At 48.8% G+C, this 21557-nt stretch overlaps 1 protein-coding gene across 1 annotated transcript in view; it reads left to right on the top strand.

Annotated features, from left to right (window-relative positions):
* TSPEAR (thrombospondin type laminin G domain and EAR repeats) overlaps positions 1 to 21557 on the top strand; it is a 248864-nt gene that overhangs the window by 86549 nt on the left and 140758 nt on the right. Inside the window, exons 2-3 of the mRNA XM_073551427.1 lie at positions 3490 to 3707; positions 11079 to 11317. Of these exons, the coding sequence (XP_073407528.1) occupies positions 3490 to 3707; positions 11079 to 11317 (457 nt within the window). The remainder of the gene's footprint in view (positions 1 to 3489; positions 3708 to 11078; positions 11318 to 21557) is intronic.

The raw sequence follows: 21557 nt of genomic DNA, 5'->3' as shown, positions 1-21557 counted from the left end.
GGCAAGGTAGAAGTAACCAACTTATCTATTTATTCACCGGGTGTGAACACAGGAAAAGGGTGATTTGAACAAAGAGTAATTCAATGATAACAAGGTAATCACAGAGTACAATATTCAATATACAATAATATCACAGTTGTTATCATTGCACTATCTCTTACAGAGGGATTTCACTGTGTTATACATACAGCGCTGGCAAAAATTAAGAGACCACCACATCAAAACCCTGTCATGGGCAGCCCATTCTCCAGACCTGAATCCCATTGAAAACCTCTGAAATGTAATTAAGAGGATGATGGATAGTCACAAGCCATCAAACAAGAAGAACTGCTTAAATTTTTGCGTCAGAAACAGTGTGAAAGACTGGTGGCAAGCATACCAAGACGCATTAAATCTCCACAAAATATTGATTTCAGAACTCTTCCTGAGTTAAAACATTAGTATTGTGGTTTCTAAATGATTATGAACTTGTTTTCTTTGCATTATTTGAGGTCTGAAAGCACTGTTTGTTTTTTAATTTTGACCATTTTTCTGTGTCAGAAAAAAAAATACAAACTTTATTGCTTGGAAATTCAAAGACATGTTGCCAGAAGTTTATAGACTAAAAGAACAATTTACATTTTACTCAAAAATATACCTATATAGAGAAAAATCAGACAAACTGAACATTTGCAGTGGTCTCTAAATTTCTCCCAGAGCTGTATCCCACTTCTAATGAGAGCAAAGTCCACAGTCCTAAGCATACCACTATAACGATCCCTTTTATATAGTAGGTCCTGTCAAGGGTCTCTGTTTTTTCCGCTAGGCCTCAAGTCCTTTTGATGATGTCAATTAATGCTCTCTGTACCTCTCGCACTCTGGATGGTCCACACCCCATCTGTTGTACCCCCGACTGACCCCTGTACTGTATGTCATTAGCGTAAGTAATGGCTTGGCTCACTCAAGCCTCACGTTCACCACCACAGGAGTCCACCTCCGAGCAGAGTTTTCTCACAGATCTGCGGTGCTTGACCGACTGTGGATGTCTCTCATACCCTGTGGGATGAGGGCTGGGCATTGACTCTTCAGTGGCATTGTCTGGACTCTAGGTCTTGACCAGCGCAGGTCTGGTCTTTGGGCTTTGACAGGTGTCGTCTTGATTCTGGAACTTATCTGGCACCACCCGTTTCTGTTTCCAGGCATGCCATAGCCCACTGGTTCATGCCTCCTGCCATAGTCTGGCACACTGACCTCAGCGTCTTCCTCAACAGATGTCCTGTCCGTCCCCTCTCCTGACACCAAATCTGCTCCTGTTTTGGCGCGCTGGCTTCTTATACCAAGGAACTGAGTCATCAAGGTAACCTGACCAGGTGCTTCCATCTAGACTCGTCCTCCCTGCAACATTTCCTCTTTCTTCTCGTTCTGCATGGTTCTGTCTGAACAGTAGATGGCAGTCTTTAATAACAAATGTTCCACACCATTGGGAAATTTCATCTTTCATTGTATACTCTCCTGCAGTCCTTGAGTCAATTTTTATTTCACGGTGTGAAAAATTAATGTTCAAAACTGACCTAAAGAATTACATGCGGCTTTATGACATACTTCCCTAAAGACTTTGTGTCTAGGGGACAATGCAGTGCCTCAAAAATATAACAAGTGCCTACATATCTGTATAGCCCCCCATTACAGATTAAACTAATGTTGGCCGCACCCAACAACATTGACAAGTTAGACCAACAGTCTAAAGTGTATGGGGTGCAGGCTGATTTTCGGTGAAGATGTTGATTTTGCATATTGATTTTGAACTGGATATAAGCCACTGGCCAAGATGTATATCTGCTGTCTTCTCATAGAGAACACAGGAGCATTCGACCAAACGTGCACCCTGGTATTTGGCAGAGTTGATTGAGATGGCTGACAGCTGAATGAATGGCTGAAGCCTGGCTTGGCCGACAACCATTTACTGTGTCTGGCTGTCTTAATAGGAACTCCAGTGTGCTTCTATGCATGTACCTTAGGATGTAATCTTTAGGCCTGTGATACAGATAATTTGTGTAGTGCTTTAAAGTGGTTTTTTTCCATGTTATAAAATGATGGCATATTGTTAGGTTATGGTGTCACTTTATGGTCAAAGGGGGTCCATTTTCTGGGACGTCTACTGATCCTGTGAATGAGGCTAGTTTCACACTAGCGTATCTACACGCAACGCATGGCGCTGCTAAGCCCCGCCCCCTGCCCGCCCCCTCCGGTCATCTCCTCCCTACTATCGCACACGGCTGCATGCGATCTGCGCACCCTATCTTTAGCATAGGGTGCGCAGACCGTGCGCTAGTAGGATTTTTGCGTGCGCTGCGCACTTTTGAAGATGTGCCGATGTGCGCTGAACGCAGCATGTTGCATTTTGGTGCACTTGGCGCACCTTCAAGAGTGCGCAGCGCACACAAAAATCCTACTAGTGCACGGTCAGCGCACGGTCTGCGCACCCTATGCTAAAGATAGGGTGCGCAGATCACATGCAGCCGTTTGCGATAGTAGGGAGGAGATGACCGGAGGGGGCGCGGCAGGGGGCGGGGCTTAGCGGCACCGTGCGCAGCGTGTAGATACGCTAGTGTGAAACTAGCCTTAAGGGGTTGCAGGGTTGGTTCTACATAGCTGAGTGGCCATAAAGGCTGTTGTGCAGAGTATTTCCCTGTTCAATAAAGTGATGGCACATCCTAGTAATCATATTATAAAATCGGAATAAGCCTACACCTACAGTATACAGTGCAAAATGCATATATAAAAGTACAATGTTGTTTGATATTAAAATCTTTGCACTGTATATCTGGTGGATCATTTAAATGGGTTGACCCTCGCTCAAAGTACATTTTTGTGAATAGATCTTGAAATAAAAATAAGTTTCACAATTGGATGTGTTAAAATAAAAAATCTTCCATTGCTGAAATAACCCCTGCTATGTACTGTGCAATGGCTGTGTCTGGCCATGCAGGAACATGGCCTGACCATACCACAGCACCTGGGCTGGGAGGAAGCAAAAGAATATACAGACAGGACAGCATGGGATCACAGCCGATTCTTTCTGTGAGATAAAACATGTTTATAAACAGGCAGGAAATTGTTTTACCTCACAAAAAGCAGCAGCTGTGCCCCATGCTGTCCTGTCTGTATATGGTATTACCTTTTGATTCCTCCCCTGGCCAGGAGATGTGGTATGATCAGACCATGTTCCTTCATGGTCAGACACAGCCATTACACACTACGCAGTAGGGGCTATTTTAGCACAAAAACATTTTTTAACACATCCAATTGTGGAAGTGATTTTTACTCTGAGATCTATTAATTAAAATGTACTTTGCTCATGTGACAACCCCTTTGAGCATAAAAAAATACCTTGGACCATGCGTCTCCAAATAAATAATTTAATTTAGGATTAATAGATGTGCCTATAAAAGCATCACACTTGTATAGATTATTTAGCATGAAAGTATTATTGTTTTAATTTCACCACAGATCTTCGACCACTGGACTTATTGTCAGATGTCATCTCCCCCAACAAGTCCTTAACAGGGTTACGGATGGTGCAGTCTCAGGGAGCCCGTGGGTTTCGTCTTTCTGCAGTACCACATGTGCTTAGTTTTCCATCATCACGTCTCTTCAAAAACTGTCATCTCTTCCCAGAGGAGTTTTCTCTTGTTGTCACTATAAAGATCCCCAGCCTTCCACCCAAGGTAATTCACGATGATCATTTTTTCGGTGGTTATAAAAAATTTTTTTTTTTGTTTATTCTGATATACATCTCCAAATCATCTGCTTTAGTCTAGATATAAAACACAACATGACAGCTTCCAGCAATCACAACTAGAAGCAGCTTACTACTTACCGATATATATCTGGACGTAGTGCACTCTTATATCTGCTGCCATGTTTCCCCAAAAATGAAACCTACTCCAAAAATAAGCCTTAGCATGACTTTAGAGGATTTATGGAGTATGATTGGAATATAACCCTTCTCCAAAGATAAGATCAGGGTCGGGGTTGGAAGGAGGGGCAAATTGGGCAAATGCTTAGGGCCCCCATTTTCTTATGGCCCCCCTGCATTTGTATTCCGAGGTTAAGACTACTTAAGGACCTTTGATGACATTACGTTCATATGACCACGATGCCACCAAAGGTCTTTTAACTGCGGGAGTCTAGAGGAATTGAAGAGAAGACAGGCTGATATGTACCATATGTGCAGTGTGTGTATATACATGTGTAAGTGCAATGTGTGTATATATGCATGTGTATGTGCAATGTGTGTGTATATACAGTACATTTGTGTGTGTATATACATGTGTATGTGAAATGTGTGCGTATATACAGTTCATGTGTATGTGCAATGTGTGTATATACATACGTGTGAAATGTGTGTATATACGAGAGAGAGAGAGAGAGAGAGAGAGAGAGAGAGAGATTTTTTTTTGTCCGGCACCCAGAAAGAATTTCGGGTTAAATGAGTGTCTGGAGGATCCGCCAGAGGAAAAAACGTTACAAGCTCCGTTTTGAAATCTTTGAGGATGGTGACGGACAGCAACTTTTGGCGGATCCTCAAAAAAAACGGATGCAACGGACAGCAATCCGTCACAATCCGCCATTAATGCAAGTCAATGGGGAAAAAAAACGGATCCTCAAAAAAAATTGAGGATCCGTTTTTTTCAAAACCTGGCGGATTGTGACTGATTGTAAAAAACTGAAGTGTGAAAGAGGCCTTAGGCTACTTTCAGACATCCGTCTTTTGTGTTCCGGCGCCGTGCGGTGAAAAGCCGTACTGCCGGATGCGGCGTGCAGTGCTGACACCGGATGTATGTGCACGGCCGGATATGTGTCACGGGGGCTTAGTTCAACTAAGGCTGAAATACCCGGGGCCCCTGTGGTGTCCCTTTTACTAGGGGAAACCCTGTCTGACCCTCAACCCAGGGTTTTTGCTGAAGGTGCAAATGCCTGAGCCTCCTACCTTTCCTTATCTCCTGCTCAGCCCTGCACTTAACCCTCCACCCTCCACCCAGTGAGGAGTCACACCACCAAAGCTCCCACACAAATAATGACAGACAGGGAGAACTTAAACTGCACTGCGCCGCACACACACAGGAATAAACAGTAATGTGAACAGGGCACAACTAAACACAAATATGGGAAGGAGAAAGGATAACGACGGATCATACGACACCAGATATGAATCTCTCTCTCTTGAACACCTCCACTCCAGACCGGAACCACTTGGTATGAAACACAAGCTATAATCGGCGACGCCCATATGCCAGTATGACTATTTAAAGACCGTGGGCGTGACTAACCTTCCAACCTGGTCTCCAGCAGGATTAACCCCCGAGAGCCTGAAGATCAAGCCGGCGCCACTGAGGCTATAGTGGCTGGAGATGGAACTACCTCTGCCTGCCGGACGCTGTGGTGTGAACAGCGTCCGACATGACAGTACCCCGTCTTCTACGAGGGACCCCAGGGCCCTCAAGACTCATAGGACCTGGCTTGTCCGGATGACGACGGTGAAAAGAACTGACCAGCCGATCCGCATGTATGTCTGAGGCTGGAACCCAAGACCTCTCCTCCGGACCATACCCCCGCCAGTGCACCAAATACTGAAGAGTACGGCGTACTACTCGAGAGTCCACTACCTTGGCGACCTCGAACTCTAAATCGCCATCCACCATGACTGGAGGTGGCATCGGCGTCGTGTCCACCAAGCCTACCACCTTTTTCAATAAAGCCCTGTGAAAAACGTTATGTATTCTGTACACCGCAGGAAGTTCCAACCGATAAGCCACTGGGTTAATGATGGCAGAAATCCTAAAAGGCCCAATAAACCTTGGACCCAGTTTTAAAGATGGGATTTTGAGTTTTATGTTCTTCGTAGCTAACCACACCCATTCACCCACACACAGGTCCGGACCTGGCACGCGTCTACTGTCAGCCACCCGTTTGTACCTGGCACTCATGCTCAACAAACGCTGTTTCACCCGCCTCCAGACTGATGACTATTGGGCTCCTAGCTGATCCTCCTCTGGGACACCCCCGGAGTCACCCTGACGTAAGGTACAAAACTGAGGATGTTGACCGTACACACAAGAATGGAGACTCTCCTGATGACTCTTGGCGGTGATTATTTAACGCGAATTCGGCCAGAGGAAGGAAAGTAGACCAATCCTCCTGGTTGTCGGACACAAAGCATCGTAAATACTGTTCTAGATTTTGGTTCATGCGCTCAGTTTGTCCATTAGACTGTGGATGAAACGCCGATGAATGTGACAACTTGATCCCCAACCTTGAGCAAAAAGCTTTCCAAAACCTCGCCACAAATTGCGTACCCCTATCAGATACTATGTCAGACGGTACTCCGTGGAGTCTGACCACCTCCTTCACAAATACCTGAGCCAACGTCTTAGCATTGGGCAAAGAAGACAACGCCACAAAATGCGCCATCTTTGAAAAACGGTCAACCACCACCAGGATGACCGTGTTCCCTGCCGAGGCTGGCAAGTCAGTGATAAAATCCATGGAGATTTTTTGTCCATGGCCTATTGGGTACCCCCAGAGGCTGTAGCGTGCCAGCAGGACGGGTTCGGGGTGACTTAGCCCTAGCGCACGTGATGCAAGCTGCCACGTACGAGACCACGTCCTGCCGGATTTTGGGCCACCAGAAACGACGCGATACCAGCTCTAAGGTGCCCTTCACCCCTGGGTGACCAGCCAGTACCGAATCGTGGTGTTCCATCAACACCTTAAGCCGAAGATGCAGGGGTACAAATGATTTGTTGGCGGGAAGACCTGGTGGTACCTCCTCTTGGGCCTCGGCAATCTCCGCCTCTACCTCAGTCGTGAGAGCCGAGACCACTACCCCTTTCTGGAGGATGGGTACCGGCTCTTCCCGAGGTTCTCCCCTCAGAAAACACCTAGACAAAGCATCCGCCTTGGTGTTTTTAGCCCCGGGACGGTACGTCACAAGAAAATTGAAACGAGTAAAAAACAATGCCCAGCGAGCCTGCCTAGGAGACAGACGTTTGGCCGACTCCAGGTAGAGCAGATTCTTATGGTCGGTGATAACTGTGACCTGGTGAGCCGCCCCCTCCAAGAAGTGTCGCCATTCCTCAAAAGCCAGTTTGATGGCCAACAACTCCCTGTTGCCGATATCATAATTCCGTTCGGCCGGCGACAGCTTCTTGGAGAAGTAGGCGCATGGATGCATCTCGCTCAAGGACGAGCCTTGAGACAGTACTGCCCCCACTCCCACCTCCGACGCATCAACCTCTACCACAAAAGGTTTAGACACGTCTGGTTGCACCAGAATGGGGGCTGAAGCAAAACTATTCTTCAGACGCTCAAATGCACGTATAGCCACCTCAGGCCAGTTCGCCAGATCGGGACCCTTTTTTGTCATGTCCGTGAGCGGTTTGGCGACAGTCGAAAAGTGTTTTATAAATTTCCTATAATAATTCGCAAACCCAAGGAACCGCTGGAGTGCTTTCAGACTCTCTGGCCTCTCCCATTGCAGCACCGCTTGCACCTTAGCGGTGTCCATTTTAAAACCGGCTGCGGAAACAATATATCCCAAAAAGGGCAACTCCTGGACAAAAAATAAACATTTTTCCAGCTTAGCATAGAGCTGGTTCTCCCGGAGCAACTGTAACACCTGCCTAACATGCTCCAAATGAGTGTCCCGATCGCTAGAATAAATGAGGATATCATCCAGGTATACAATCACAAATCTCCCCAGGACATGAGCAAATACATCAACATCATTAATAAAATGTTGGAAAACGGCAGGCGCGGTGGTCAACCCAAACGGCATAACCAGACTCTCAAAATGACCCTCAGGAGTGTTAAACGCCGTCTTCCACTCATCCCCCTGATGGACCCTTATGAGGTTATACGCCCCCCTGAGGTCCAGCTTGGAAAACCATTTCGCCCCCGCTACCTGGTTGAACAAATCCGGGATCAACGGCATTGGGTAGGGATCACGGATAGTAATCTGGTTTAACTCTCGGAAATCCAGACACGGGCGTAACCCCCCATCTTTCTTCTTAATGAAGAAAAACCCCGCGGCTACAGGCGAGGACGAAGGCCGGATGTGACCTTTGCTCAGACTCTCCGTGATGTAGTCTTTCAGAGCTTGTCTCTCAGGACCAGAAATATTAAACATCCTGGCCTTAGGTAATTTGGCCCCGGGTTTTAACCTAATCGCACAGTCATAGGCTCTATGTGGAGGCAGTTCTGAGCAACCCTTCTCAGAGAAAACATCCGCGAAATCCTGCAAAGCCTCCGGCAGGCTGGGCGTCACGGCGGACACACATGTGGCCAAGCAATTGTCTTGGCAGAAACCACTCCATTGTACTATGTCCTGAGTTTTCCAATCAATTACCGGGTTGTGCCTGGACAGCCATGGAAAACCCAGGACCATTTGAGCTGGGAGATTACGGAGGACCCTACATGTAACCGACTCAGAATGTAGGACCCCAATGTGGAGTTTCACCTCTGCCACAAACTCAGTAATCTCCCCTTGAGGGAGGGGAACAGCATTAATGGTCACCACCTGTATGGGGTGAGGAAGTTTTCCGATCTTAAACCCGGCGGTGTGTGCAAACTCCTCATCTATGAGATTGGTGGCGGAACCGCTATCCACAAACACTGATATAGGTAGCTCTCTGCCGGCGATAATAACCTTGGCAGGGAGCATACATTGAGATACCATCATGGAGGATATGCATACGCTCAGTTGGGTCTCCTCCATACCCTCTGAGCTTAACAGTTTTCCGCCGGTGTGACCCTCTTAGGTAGTACCGGGCAAACGTTAACATAATGACCTCCTTTACCACAGTAGAAACATGCTCCGGGCTTCCGGAATCCCGGAGCGCGAGGCTGAACCTGTGCCACGCCAGCAATCTGCATAGGTTCAGGGGACTCATCTACTTCAACCACACCTGCACCTCTGTTTTCCCCCAGAGGTAGCGTCTCCTGTGCCCCCTGACGAAAACGGCGATCAATACGTATCACCAAACTCATGGCAGACTCCAATGATGCCGGAGTCTCATACATCAGGAGGGCTTGTTTCACCCTCCCTGATACCCCATGAATAAACTGGCTCCGCAGTGCTGGGTCATTCCACTGTGTGTCTACAGCCCAGCGGCGAAATTCCGAACAATAGTCTTCTGCCAAGCGCTCCCCCTGGCGGAGGGCGCGGATTTTAGATTCCGCTAGAGCCAGTCGGTCAGGGTCATCGTAAATGAGCCCGAGGGCAGAAAAAACATTATCGACCGAATGAAATGTAGCAGAGTCAGCTGGTAAGGAAAATGCCCATGCTTGGGGGTCACCACTCAGTAATGACAACACCAGCCCTACTCACTGGGCCTCATTACCTGAGGATATTGGCCGCATGCGGAAGTATAATTTGCAGGCCTCCCGAAATACGACAAATTTGCTGCGATCGCCTGAAAATCGTTCTGGCAGCGGAAACTTCGGCTCTGCACCGATACCTGCAGATGCCGTTTGCACCTTTGCTACTACCAGGCCCTGCTGCTGAACTGCCCCTTTCAACTCGGAGACCTGTAAGGACAGCGCCGCCAACTGGCGGGTTATGGAATCTAATGGATCCATGGACTCCTGAAAAAATGTGGGCCGATTATAATGTCACGGGGGCTTAGTTCAACTAAGGCTGAAATACCCGGGGCCCCTGTGGTGTCCCTTTTACTAGGGGAAACCCTGTCTGACCCTCAACCCAGGGTTTTTGCTGAAGGTGCAAATGCCTGAGCCTCCTACCTTTCCTTATCTCCTGCTCAGCCCTGCACTTAACCCTCCACCCTCCACCCAGTGAGGAGTCACACCACCAAAGCTCCCACACAAATAATGACAGACAGGGAGAACTTAAACTGCACTGCGCCGCACACACACAGGAATAAGCAGTAATGTGAACAGGGCACAACTAAACACAAATATGGGAAGGAGAAAGGATAACGACGGATCATACGACACCAGATATGAATCTCTCTCTCTTGAACACCTCCACTCCAGACCGGAACCACTTGGTATGAAACACAAGCTATAATCGGCGACGCCCATATGCCAGTATGACTATTTAAAGACCGTGGGCGTGACTAACCTTCCAACCTGGTCTCCAGCAGGATTAACCCCACAGAGCCTGAAGATCAAGCCGGCGCCACTGAGGCTATAGTGGCTGGAGATGGAACTACCTCTGCCTGCCGGATGCTGTGGTGTGAACAGCGTCCGACATGACAATATGGTGTCGTGAAGATTTAAAGGAGCCAGACCGCAAAGAGGGCGAGAGACGCAGACAGGTATGATGATCCGGGGGACGGGAGGAGAGAGAGAGATCCGGTGGATGGGAGGAGAGAGAGAGATCCAAGGGACGGGAGGAGAGAGAGAGATCCGGGGGATGGGAGGAGAGAGAGAGAAAGATCTGGGGAACGGGAGGAGAGAGAGAGAGAGAGAAAGATCTGGGGGACGGGAGGAGAGAGAGAGAGAGATCTGGGGGACAGGAGGAGGGAGAGAGAGAGAGACTTTTTCCTGTAGATGGCAGTCACTTATGGGGTTAAATCACAAAGTGCCCGGGCATGCGCTGTTCGGAAAACCGTTCCGGCGCTGTTAAAAAACCTTCCAGGGAACGTTTTTTGCAGACGCCGGACGGCGCATTTTTGCCGTCTCCGGCAGAAACCTGACACGCCGCATGCCCATCCGGCACGATGCGGTGATAATAACAGTCAATGAGGAAAAAAACGGATCCGGTGCCAACCGGCGCCGGATCTGGTTTTTTACATTTTAGCCGCATCGTGCCGGATTCCAGATGACGGATGTGTGAAAGTAGCCTTAGTAAATATGGATTGTTGTTCATGGAAAAAAATAAGACATCCCCTGAAAAGAAGCCCAAACCCATCTTTCGGAGCAAAAAATTATATAATACCCTGTCTTATTTTTGGGGAAACACGGCAGCAGCCACTGCTCTTACAGTAACATTTACGATGTAACTAGCCCTATAGTCAATACATAGTTCAGATTCGTTAATTATCCAACCTGTTTGTTTTTCTTTTTTTTTGTAGAAGAATGAATACATCTTTACTGTGGTACCAGAGGGAAGAGGACATGTTCTTCTTGGCTTGAGATACTCAGAACACAAACTTCACTTCTTATTCTGGAATAAGAAAAGCTCCCAAGAATGGCAGACTAAAGTAACCTTTCGTGGCATCTCCTTGGCCGACGATCGCTGGCACACTTTTGCTTTAGCTGTATCTGGCATTTCTGTTTCTCTCTCCATTGACTGCAGTATCCCTGTGGAAATGTGAGTCAGATGTAAAATAATCTGCCAGCTTTATCTGAATACTCATAACCTTTAAGTTTCTTGCAGAACATTTCCTAAATTCTCTTTGACGATACGATCCCCTTAAATTCTTGTTTACCGACAAAGCTCATCTAAAGCTTCCCTGTGAATTGTGATGAGCTATTATTGGTTATATGAAAAGCGGACTATTAATGTAATCACAACATGCTGCGCATCTCTGAAGCTTATCTATCTCTTTTCTTCTGGAAGCTCATTTGGATTTTCTTTTTAATCTACCTGATTCTTTGCATAGCACATCCATAGGTGCACCTCTGTCTTCTATTGTCAGGGCCCCCTCCCTGTTGGAAGTGCCAAAGACCAGCCAAGCACATTGCTCACCTTTATCTGGTGATCCAGTTAAGAATAATGAGTGCCAGTGCACATGACCGCATATGGCGACTTCAGTTTTACCTTCTCCTCGATACCTCGCCGCCTCCTATCATCCCCCTCTTTCCCTTCTCCTGAGAATAAGACAAGGTACAATTTAAATTCTTTGGATAATTTTGGCCACAGCGGCCAATTTTATTAACAAACATTAACAATAAACATTAAATAATTCAAAATTATGAGGGGAGGGTTCTTGGAGCTAGAAAGATCTGGCTATAAACTTATTTCCACCATGTTACCCCCAGCCGTCCAGCCCAGCTCGAGGGCACCATAACTCCCCTTCTGGGAGACCAACCACCATAGCTCCCGAGGTAAAACCCCGTCCAGAGCCCATACCCAAAAGCCAGATCCCCCATACCATTTTAAACTGTCGGGAATGTTACTTCCGAATCCTTCCCCGACCAATCACCGTCAACTCCAAGAACCCCACCCCCCGCCCCACAGCCACTGTGACAACAGCAACAACAACGCCTCATATAGACCCTGACAAGAATCTATATACCGATCACCTTTTTTTTTTTTTTAAACGTACATCCCCTAGCAGCCCCCAACGTGCTACCCAAAAACAGGGAGGGTGGGTGGGACTTCTCTCCTCTGCTCCTGGCTGGTGAGTGCGGTTTTTCCCGCACTTTTTCCCTAATACAGGCTGCCCCCACCTTAAACCCCTCCCCCGGCCCCCGTCCCGGCCAACCATTTCAAACTGGCACAACACCAGTTCTAAAACTTCCCGCCCATGGCAGTCATAGGGGGCTTCCCCTAGGCTGTGCCCTTCCCCAGCCCCCTTCTTGACCGCATATGGCGACTTCAGTTTTACCTTCTCCTCGATACCTCGCCGCCTCCTATCATCCCCCTCTTTCCCTTCTCCTGAGAATAAGACAAGGTACAATTTAAATTCTTTGGATAATTTTGGCCACAGTGGCCAATTTTATTAACAAACATTAACAATAAACATTAAATAATTCAAAATTATGAGGGGAGGGTTCTTGGAGCTAGAAAGATCTGGCTATAAACTTATTTCCACCATGTTACCCCCCAGCCGTCCAGCCCAGCTCGAGGGCACCGTAACTCCCCTTCTGGGAGACCAACCACCATAGCTCCTGAGGTAAAACCCCGTCCAGAGCCCATACCCAAAAGCCAGATCCCCCATACCATTTTAAACTGTCGGGAATGTTACTTCCGAATCCTTCCCCGACCAATCACCGTCAACTCCAAGAACCCCACCCCCCGCCAACCACGAACAGCCCTGACCACCTCAGGCTCGTGAGTGCCCCAAAACCACCAAGGCCCTCTCGATCCCCTCCTGTATTGACAGTGCCCATAAATCAATACCAATAGAATTTAAATGAACCCCATCGGCCAACCAAAAATTACCGGCACCTGTCTCCAATTCAAAGTGACGAACACTAATGCCCCCATTCCTGGACACAAATGCTGACACCGCATGATTCAATTTTACCCTTGCCCTGTTAATCCCTTTCAACGATCTCGCTTGCCTCCACCTCTGTCTGGGTACTACATCCGACCATACCGTCACCACGTTCGGGAACGATGTCCACAACCTCAAAAAATCGGAACGTATGTCCCTAATTAATTCTCTCACCGGCCTGACCCCTAAATCATTGCCCCCCACATGGAAAACAGTAATGTCGGGGGTTCTATCCAAGCGAGCGGATTTGGTTAACTCCAGGAGCACCCTGCTCCATACCATTCCTCGGAAACCCAACCAACGGACCAGCACCTGCTCCCTCCCAAAGCCCAATTGCCTACCATCTGGCCTCGCGTCGGCTCGTAGCGCACCCCAATAAACGTAAGAGTGTCCGAATATCCAGGCAAGAAAGGGGTCGCCACCTGAAAAAACACAACAGAATATAGAAAAAACACATCCCAGGACATGCAAACCACACAGCTAACGCCGAACATACAGTAAATACCGATCCGACTGCCACCTGCCAATTCTCCTAATCGCATCAGCCCCCAACCCAAGGCTGTCCGCTTCGGTCGCAGCACCGATCCTAAATGAATGAGACCCATACATGTCCTGGGGAAGGCCCAACTCTACCAATCCCTTCTTCAAAACCGCAATGAACTGGAACCGAGACAAATAGGTGCCGTCCGCATGGCACAAGAGAGGACCCGTCCTACCCGCCCATACGCCCCAATACGTTTCCAAACAGCCACGTGGGCACATTAACGCCCCTTCAACTCGCCCCAAAACTACCCGTCTGCCCCTACCCTGTTGATCAGTTTTTGAACGCCGAATCCAAAAAACAATGCCCCCTGCCCAAAATTCCACATCTTCTGCCAACACCCCTCCCGCCAAAACCCTGCTGCCTGACACCACCTCGCCAATGCGCATTGCCCCAAAAAAGGCCAAAGAAAAAGCCAGCCGAAACAGGGCCAACTCAAAAACTGACGAGCAAATACCCCCAAGGACTCTGCCTAAGCCTTCCAACGTACTAAACGAAATAGGCCTTCGTTTGTCGCCGGCTTTTTTACCCCTACGAAACCCTTTTAACGCCTGACTCACTAAGAAGCTCTTCGTAACGTCCCCCACCCCTTGCAACTTGAAACCGAAAGCTAAACCCGCTACAAACTTGTTTACCTTAGCAGCAGACCAACCGCTGTCAGCTGCCTTCCCAATTAAAAACAATACCGCCAACATCCTATCCTCATCACTTTCGACCCCACCCCACTCTGCCAACCAACTCTGCCATACTCGCCACGAAGAATCGTAGGCCGACCATGTCTGCTGCGATAAGGATTCCCGAATCAGTCTTCCTGCTCTTCCGTAATCACCTTCCACAGAAAAGAAGGGCATTCCACGCCCGTGGCATCCGCTCCTGGCGCCAATTCTCGAAAACGCCCCCACTGAAAACGAGACAAAGAGTCTGCTATTGAATTCGTAACCCCGGGCACATGCACTGCAGAAATCCCTGCGTTCAAATCCAGACATCGAAGAACCAAAACCCTAACCAATCTAACTACGGGGGGAGAGGAGGCCGACAAACTGTTAATGACCGCTACAACACTCGCGTTGTCGCAATGAAAGCGCACTCTCCTATTTTCGAACATGGGACCCCACACCAAAACAGCTACCACGATAGGAAACAGCTCCAATAGTGCCAAGTTTTTGGTAAGGCCCAACAACTTCCACGCCTGAGGCCACCGCCCCACACTCCACCTTCCCTTACAGTAGGCGCCGTAACCAGAGCTGCCCGCTGCATCCGTAAATATTTCAAAATCAAAATTGCTCAATGTCTCCTCCTGCATCAGCGACCGCCCATTGTAATTCCGCAAAAACCGATGCCAAACCATCAAATCATCCCTATGCTCCTTCGTCAAGCGAACATAATGGTGCGGAGCCTTCACTCCTGCCGTCGCGCTAGCCAAACGACGAGAAAAAATTCGACCCATAGGCATGATCCTGCAGGCAAAGTTCAATCTCCCCAATAGGGATTGTAATTCCTTGAGGGTCACTTTGCGCAACTTCGAAATCCTGTCCACCTCCTGTTTCAACAATGCCAACTTGTCCTCTGGTAACCGACACTCCATCCTTTCCGAATCGACAACTATGCCCAAAAAACTTATAACGGCCTTAGGGCCTTCCGTCTTCTCAGATGCCAGCGGCACCCCAAAATGCTCCGCCACCCAAACCATGCCTGCCAACGCGTTCCTACACAACGGCGAATCCGGGGGGCCAATAAAAAGAAAATCATCCAGATAATGAATGATCGACTGCATTCCTGTAACATCCCTTACCACCCACTCCAGGAAAGTGCTAAACGTCTCAAACAATGAACAAGAAATTGCGCAACCCATCGGCAAACACCTATCGAGGTAGAAATTCCCCTTCCAAAAACATCCCAGCAGCGGGATACTATCTGCATGAACCGGTAGTAACCGAAAAGCGGACTCAATGTCTGTCTTTGCCAACAAAGCCCCTGACCCATAACGTCGCACCCACTTAACCGCCGTATCAAAAGAGGTATACTCCACAGAACACAACTCCCTATCGATACCGTCATTAACTGACAAGCCTTTTGGATAAGACAAATGCTGAATCAAACGAAACTTATTCGGCTCCCTCTTAGGCACAACCCCCAACGGGGAAACAATCACGCCCGCAACAGGAGCCGTGGGGAATGGACCGGCCATCCTGCCCAAATCCACTTCCTTTTTTAACTTCTCATCTACTACCTCCGCATGCGTTATTGCCGACCGCAAATTTTTAACAGAAAAAGGAACCACATGGCCAGGAAGTGGAATCCTGAAACCGTCAACAAAACCATTCAAAAGCACGCTGGCCTCTGCCCGAGCCGGGTACCTACTTAGAAAGGGGGCCATCTCTTGAACCCTCACCGGGCTCTCCCCCTTGACCGGCACCCACATTTGGCTTTCCTTTCCCTTTCTTAAAACATTTGGAAGCGCCGTGTGAGCTACCGTTGCAGTGGGAGCACACGTGCTTGAACTTGCAGCCCGCCCCGTACTTACACTGCCCGTCATTAAATTGCCAGCACGCCCCTGACTTCTCTCTTCCTCCCTGGGTTGCCTGACCACTGCTCCCCTGACCTGCTTGCTGACTGCCGCTGCCCCCGCTCCCGTGAAAGGACTGCCCATACCTCACTGGGGCCATCACCTTCAGCCACAGCCCGATATCCTTTTGATCCCACTTTATCTCTGGCCTTACCGCCTTCCTCTGCCTAAACTGCTCGTCGTATCACAGCCACGCCTGGCCCCCATAAATACGATGCGCCTCCCCGATAGCATCTAAATAACATAAAAGGCCAGAACAATTATCCGGAGACTTCTCCCCTATGACACTAGCCAAAATAGCGAATGCCTGCATCCAATTCACAAAAGTCTGCGGGATCAGACGCCACCTCCTCTTTTCTTCCTCCTCTTTTTTACTATCGTCCTTCTTCCCCTTATCCAGGTTAAACTTTTCCAACGGCAGCAATGAAAATATCTCCACATACTCGTCCCGCCAAATCTTTTCCTTCACTTCTTTCTTTAAATGGGCCCCCAGCGGCCCCTCAAAGCACACATAAACCTCTCCCTTAGCCCTATCATACAGTTTTATCCTATCCCCCTTATCCGTCTCCGTCTGCACTGAAACAGACACTCCTGCCGCAGCTCCTTCATCGGATTCTACCGCACGTAACACGTCACCACCCGACTCTGTGCCCGAACCGCGACCCACTAACCATGCCCCCGCTGGGGACGGAGCTGCCTCCCCAATTACCCCCCCTCCAGTCTCCTCAATATTTGCGACATGTTCGCCAAAATGTCCCTTAGCCCCTGCACCTCAGCCCCGCTACGCCCCATCCGCTCCCTACCATCTCCCTGCCTGCCCCCATCATCCTGCAATACAGCCCCTGCGGGCGACAAACACGACATGGAGCCATACTCACATAGCTGTGCGGGTGCTGTGTCCCCGCCAGCTGGAAATCCGGAATCCTGACGTCCTCGATGATCCTGATGCAGGCTCCGCTGCTCCAGGCCCGCGCCCCTGGCCTCCTCGTCACCAGGGGGGACCCGAGCATGCGATACCCGCCGCTCCCGAGAACTCCCGCTTGAACGGGACCTGTGACAGTCCCTGGACCCGTGCCCGACTGGCCGGTCCGTAGCACCCTCCGGGCGACTCCCGGATAAATGCCCCCAGGTGCCTGGTGCCCCGTCTGCTGTATAGGGGCCAGGCAGGGCGACCACGCTAAGTCGCCTCCCGCCCGCCGACCGTTCCGGGCTCCACGCGTTGCTAGGACCGGGCAGGGCGTCCCCGCTGAGCCCCCTCCCGTCCGCCGATCGGTCGGGGCTCCACATGCTGCTGGGACCAGTCAGGGCGTCCTCGTGCTGCCCCCTCCCGACCGCAGCTCTCTCGCTATGGACTGCGATGGGGGCATGCAGGGCGGCAGCAACCGGCACCCTCCCGCCCGCCTCACCTCCGGTCCTTCTGATGACAGTGGGGCCAGGCAGGGCGCTGCCGCAACGCCCCCTCCTGCCCGCCGCGCCACGTCTGGCGCCCTGGCTGGCAGACACCCCCGAGCGGTCCTCATCCCCGGGGGCGCCCTCGATCCTGCCTCCCGCCGCTGTGTTGGCCGGCGCCGGCCGCCGCCGGCCTCGCCGCTGTGAGGGCCTGCCGCGGCCTTCACTCTCCTCCCTGCTGCGCGACTCTTCGGCTCCTGCCCACGACGACACTTCCGGTCCGGCCTGCTGTTCCTGTCCGGCTCCCACACGCTTGCAGCCCGTGCTGACCGGCCGGCTGGGCGGATTCCTGCCAGGACGGGCGCAGGGAGGGGGTGCAGCCCCATCTGTTGTGCCGCCCGCAGGGTCCCTGGAGGGGCTCCGCAGCCGCCGCCTGCTGCGGGCTGACACCTCCGGTGACAGCCTTTCGGGGGGACGGGTCCTCCTTCCACGCCGGCTGGATCCCTGCTCCGCAGCGCTGAGGAGGGAGGAAAGTTGGGTCTGTAGCCATCCTCCCCTCCTGGACCTGGCCACATCCTGCAGCCTGGCGAAAAGTTGCTGCTCGTCGTCCATTGATTCAGGTGGGACTTCTCTCCTCTGCTCCTGGCTGGTGAGTGCGGTTTTTCCCGCACTTTTTCCCTAATACATGCTGCCCCCACCTTAAACCCCTCCCCCGGCCCCCGTCCCGGCCAACCATTTCAAACTGGCACAACACCAGTTCTAAAACTTCCCGCCCATGGCAGTCATGGGGGGCTTCCCCTAGGCTGTGCCCTTCCCCAGCCCCCTTCTTGATTGACCTTTGCTCTTTTCACACGCTTTGGAAATCCAGTTCTCTTAATTGGTGGGGAGAGGGAACCCAGCAGTCAGACCCCCGGCAGTCATAAAATTATCCCCTTTCCAAGGATAGGGGAAAGCCTTCAAACTTGAAAATATCCCTTTTAGTTAGTTGTGGCATAGATTATAGTGAATAAGTTATACATTTCCAAGATGGGAAATCTTTAATAGACAATGAGGCGCACGCTTCAATTTTTGGAATTCCTATACAAGTTGCTGGACAGAGATATACACACGTGGCCTCTGGCCATATCCCCACACTTCTCATCTTCACGTCTAATTGTCCAACATGGGGCAACCCCAAAAGATGAACAAACACGCCCAGCAGTTTTCGGATCTATCATACAAAAAGGGGTGGCACTCGAATTGGATAAATGTTCAAGATGGGAATATAACCTCAACACTTTCCAGACAGTTTATTGACAGGTGGAGTTGGGTGGTGCAAGTCATAAATCTTCAGTTACATTTTTTTTGTAATTTTACCTTTTTAACAGTACAGAAAAAATGAACATAGGTAGTACAATGATGGATTCATGCAGGAATCCATGGAAAAAACAAAACAAAAATGTCACAATCATGCAAGACACACGGTCATGGATAGAAAATTCACTGCGTGAAAATTGTTATGGTAGGAGCAAGTTCAGTCACTCAACTGCATAGCATAGCTATAGTCCACAGAACTGTAACGGATGTATCAGGAGTCCAGAAACAATAATAGTACTATAACAAAACATGGGAGCGGGGAGGAAAGGGGTTGATGGTAAGGTGATAATTGTAGGACTGCTAGGGCTATGACTAAGCAGAAGAAAGAAATCATGATGCATCATCAAGTGGTAAATAAACTGTGGGATTGCAACTGTGAAATCTTGAGAAAGTCAGCATGTAATACCCGCTTCAAACTTACAAAAAGGCAGGCAATGAATGCCATCATTCTAGCAAAATTTTGTAGAGAAAATGAAAAACTGACTTATAGGTTTTTCAATGAGGAGGGTCAAAGAAATGAGGAAGTTTCCCATTCTTAACAGAGCATGCGCCATTTCATTTAAAGAATGTTTACTAATGAACACATTCTGCTATACGGGAAACAGACTGGGCTTTCCAAGCTCTGGCAATTATTCTGTTGCCTAATGAGAAATGTCTAATAACTATTTTGCAGGAGTGTGTGATTTATATTAGGCATAGAATACATAATGCCAACCCTGCTTTAGGGGTAAGGAAGAAGCTTGTAAGAATCCACACTTCCACAAAATCAGATCCAACAAAGATTACCTTGTTTCAAATAAGACAGAGTTGGGTAATCTCTGAACAAAAAAGTGTAATTCGACATCTCACTTGACATTGGTACATGGCTTCTGCAATCTCAGTTATCTTAAACCTCTTAAAGATGATGCTTCTCCAGGTCAAAAGGGTCCATTTCTTTGCTTGCATTCCATCTTCACTGCTTCCCGGATGTTCCAGAGATATGGGGCCTTTTCGATTGGTGCAAATTTTTATGGTCTTTAAATAGGGGATGATTCATAGGTAACAGAGAATCTGTCACCAGGTTTTTGCCACCTAATCTGTGAGCAATTATATCAAGCAAGGTCATCCCAAACGTAATTTGTGTCAATTTAATGGCAAGAAAATCCGTCTGTTCCACTAAAATGCCACATAAAGATGAAGTGGACAGAATAACACAAAGTCCCAAATCTTAGAATTAATTAAACAAAACTTATTAACAAAAAATCAAAAAAAATCAATTTATTGCAAATCTATAGTAAGCTCAAGTAATGAACGACACGAGATGCTACTGGCGCCTTTAAACACACTACAGGGTAGATAGAGTAAAATTTAATTTAGGGCTAATTATACAAAATTTATTAAAGTGCGAAGTGCAAAAGTGAACAATAATATGATACTACGCAAATAACATCCATAAGCAAATTAAGGACTGTGCAATAGACCAATCAATTGAGTAGCTCTATATGTTTTGCATAAGACGCCAAAGACTTGAATTACAAAGAGAAAGCTCCACGTAATATTACTTACTTTAGTGTGTAGAGTTTGTGCCGTGTCCCTCAACCCTGATGCGCGTTTTGTCCACACTTCTTCAGGGAACGCTGATAAAGTATCACTTAGTCTCCTCCGTAGCCTCAAAATATCAAGATCATAGCTCTCCATCAGAGTGTAAGGGGGTGACATGTAATGTCACTCTTGCTTCCCTTCCTCTGATTGCCCTTCAATGGTTAATGTTTAAATATTGCCAATTGATAATGTCTACGATGAATGTCAGTGGTACTGCTACATAGAAATATGTATTATCGCTCATCTTTTATGGTATTGCCACAAGTATATATATGTCACCATTCTGTAGAGAACTGTATTATATTGTCTTGTGTTCCTTTAATATAGTATTGTATAATATGTGACCAATGTTCTTGTACAGTTAGGCTAAGTCAGTGCATCCTTCTTGGGGGATATTAGAGGAGGGCACTTTAACATATAGTTCCTATAGATACGGGTAAGTGTGGTTCTGCTGCGGGCCACTAGATGGGAGGCATACTAGTGGGGCCTTATAGGATGTTCTCTAGAGGGTTACTTGTAGGAGGGGCTGCTGGGTAGTATGAGGGAAGCTTGTTGGGAAGTTAGGTCAGACAGGGCCAGGGTGCCCTAGGGTCCACATGGGCTATAGGCCTGGACAGCTTGTCAGCCGTGAAACGTTCAAGCTCTGCAGCCCACGTTACCCACGGCCACTGTGTGTAACGAAAAAAAGAAAATCTGACATTTCTACTGTGACCAAGATGGCAGCAGTAAAAATGGCAGGAGAAGGTGAAAAAGCAAACAACAACGAAAACCACGTCCTTCGTGGGTGTTGCTGTCATCTCTTGGCGCCAAAACCTGTCTGTCAATATGCCCTGGTCTGCCCCTGGTGGGTGAGGATGAAGAGGAGAAGGCCTCGCCCCTTGCCACCGACCAACAATGGAGGGGAGGAGCAACTGGAGACGGTTCGACCTGGTGACGGGCGGGACTCAGAAGGAAA

This window comes from Dendrobates tinctorius, unplaced genomic scaffold (genome assembly GCF_039654945.1).
Source record: "Dendrobates tinctorius isolate UK_male_01 unplaced genomic scaffold, ASM3965494v1 ptg000177l, whole genome shotgun sequence".
Classification (NCBI taxonomy): Eukaryota; Metazoa; Chordata; class Amphibia; order Anura; family Dendrobatidae; genus Dendrobates; species Dendrobates tinctorius.
Note: the sequence above shows the minus strand (reverse complement) of the source record. Positions and strands in the feature narration are given on the sequence as shown.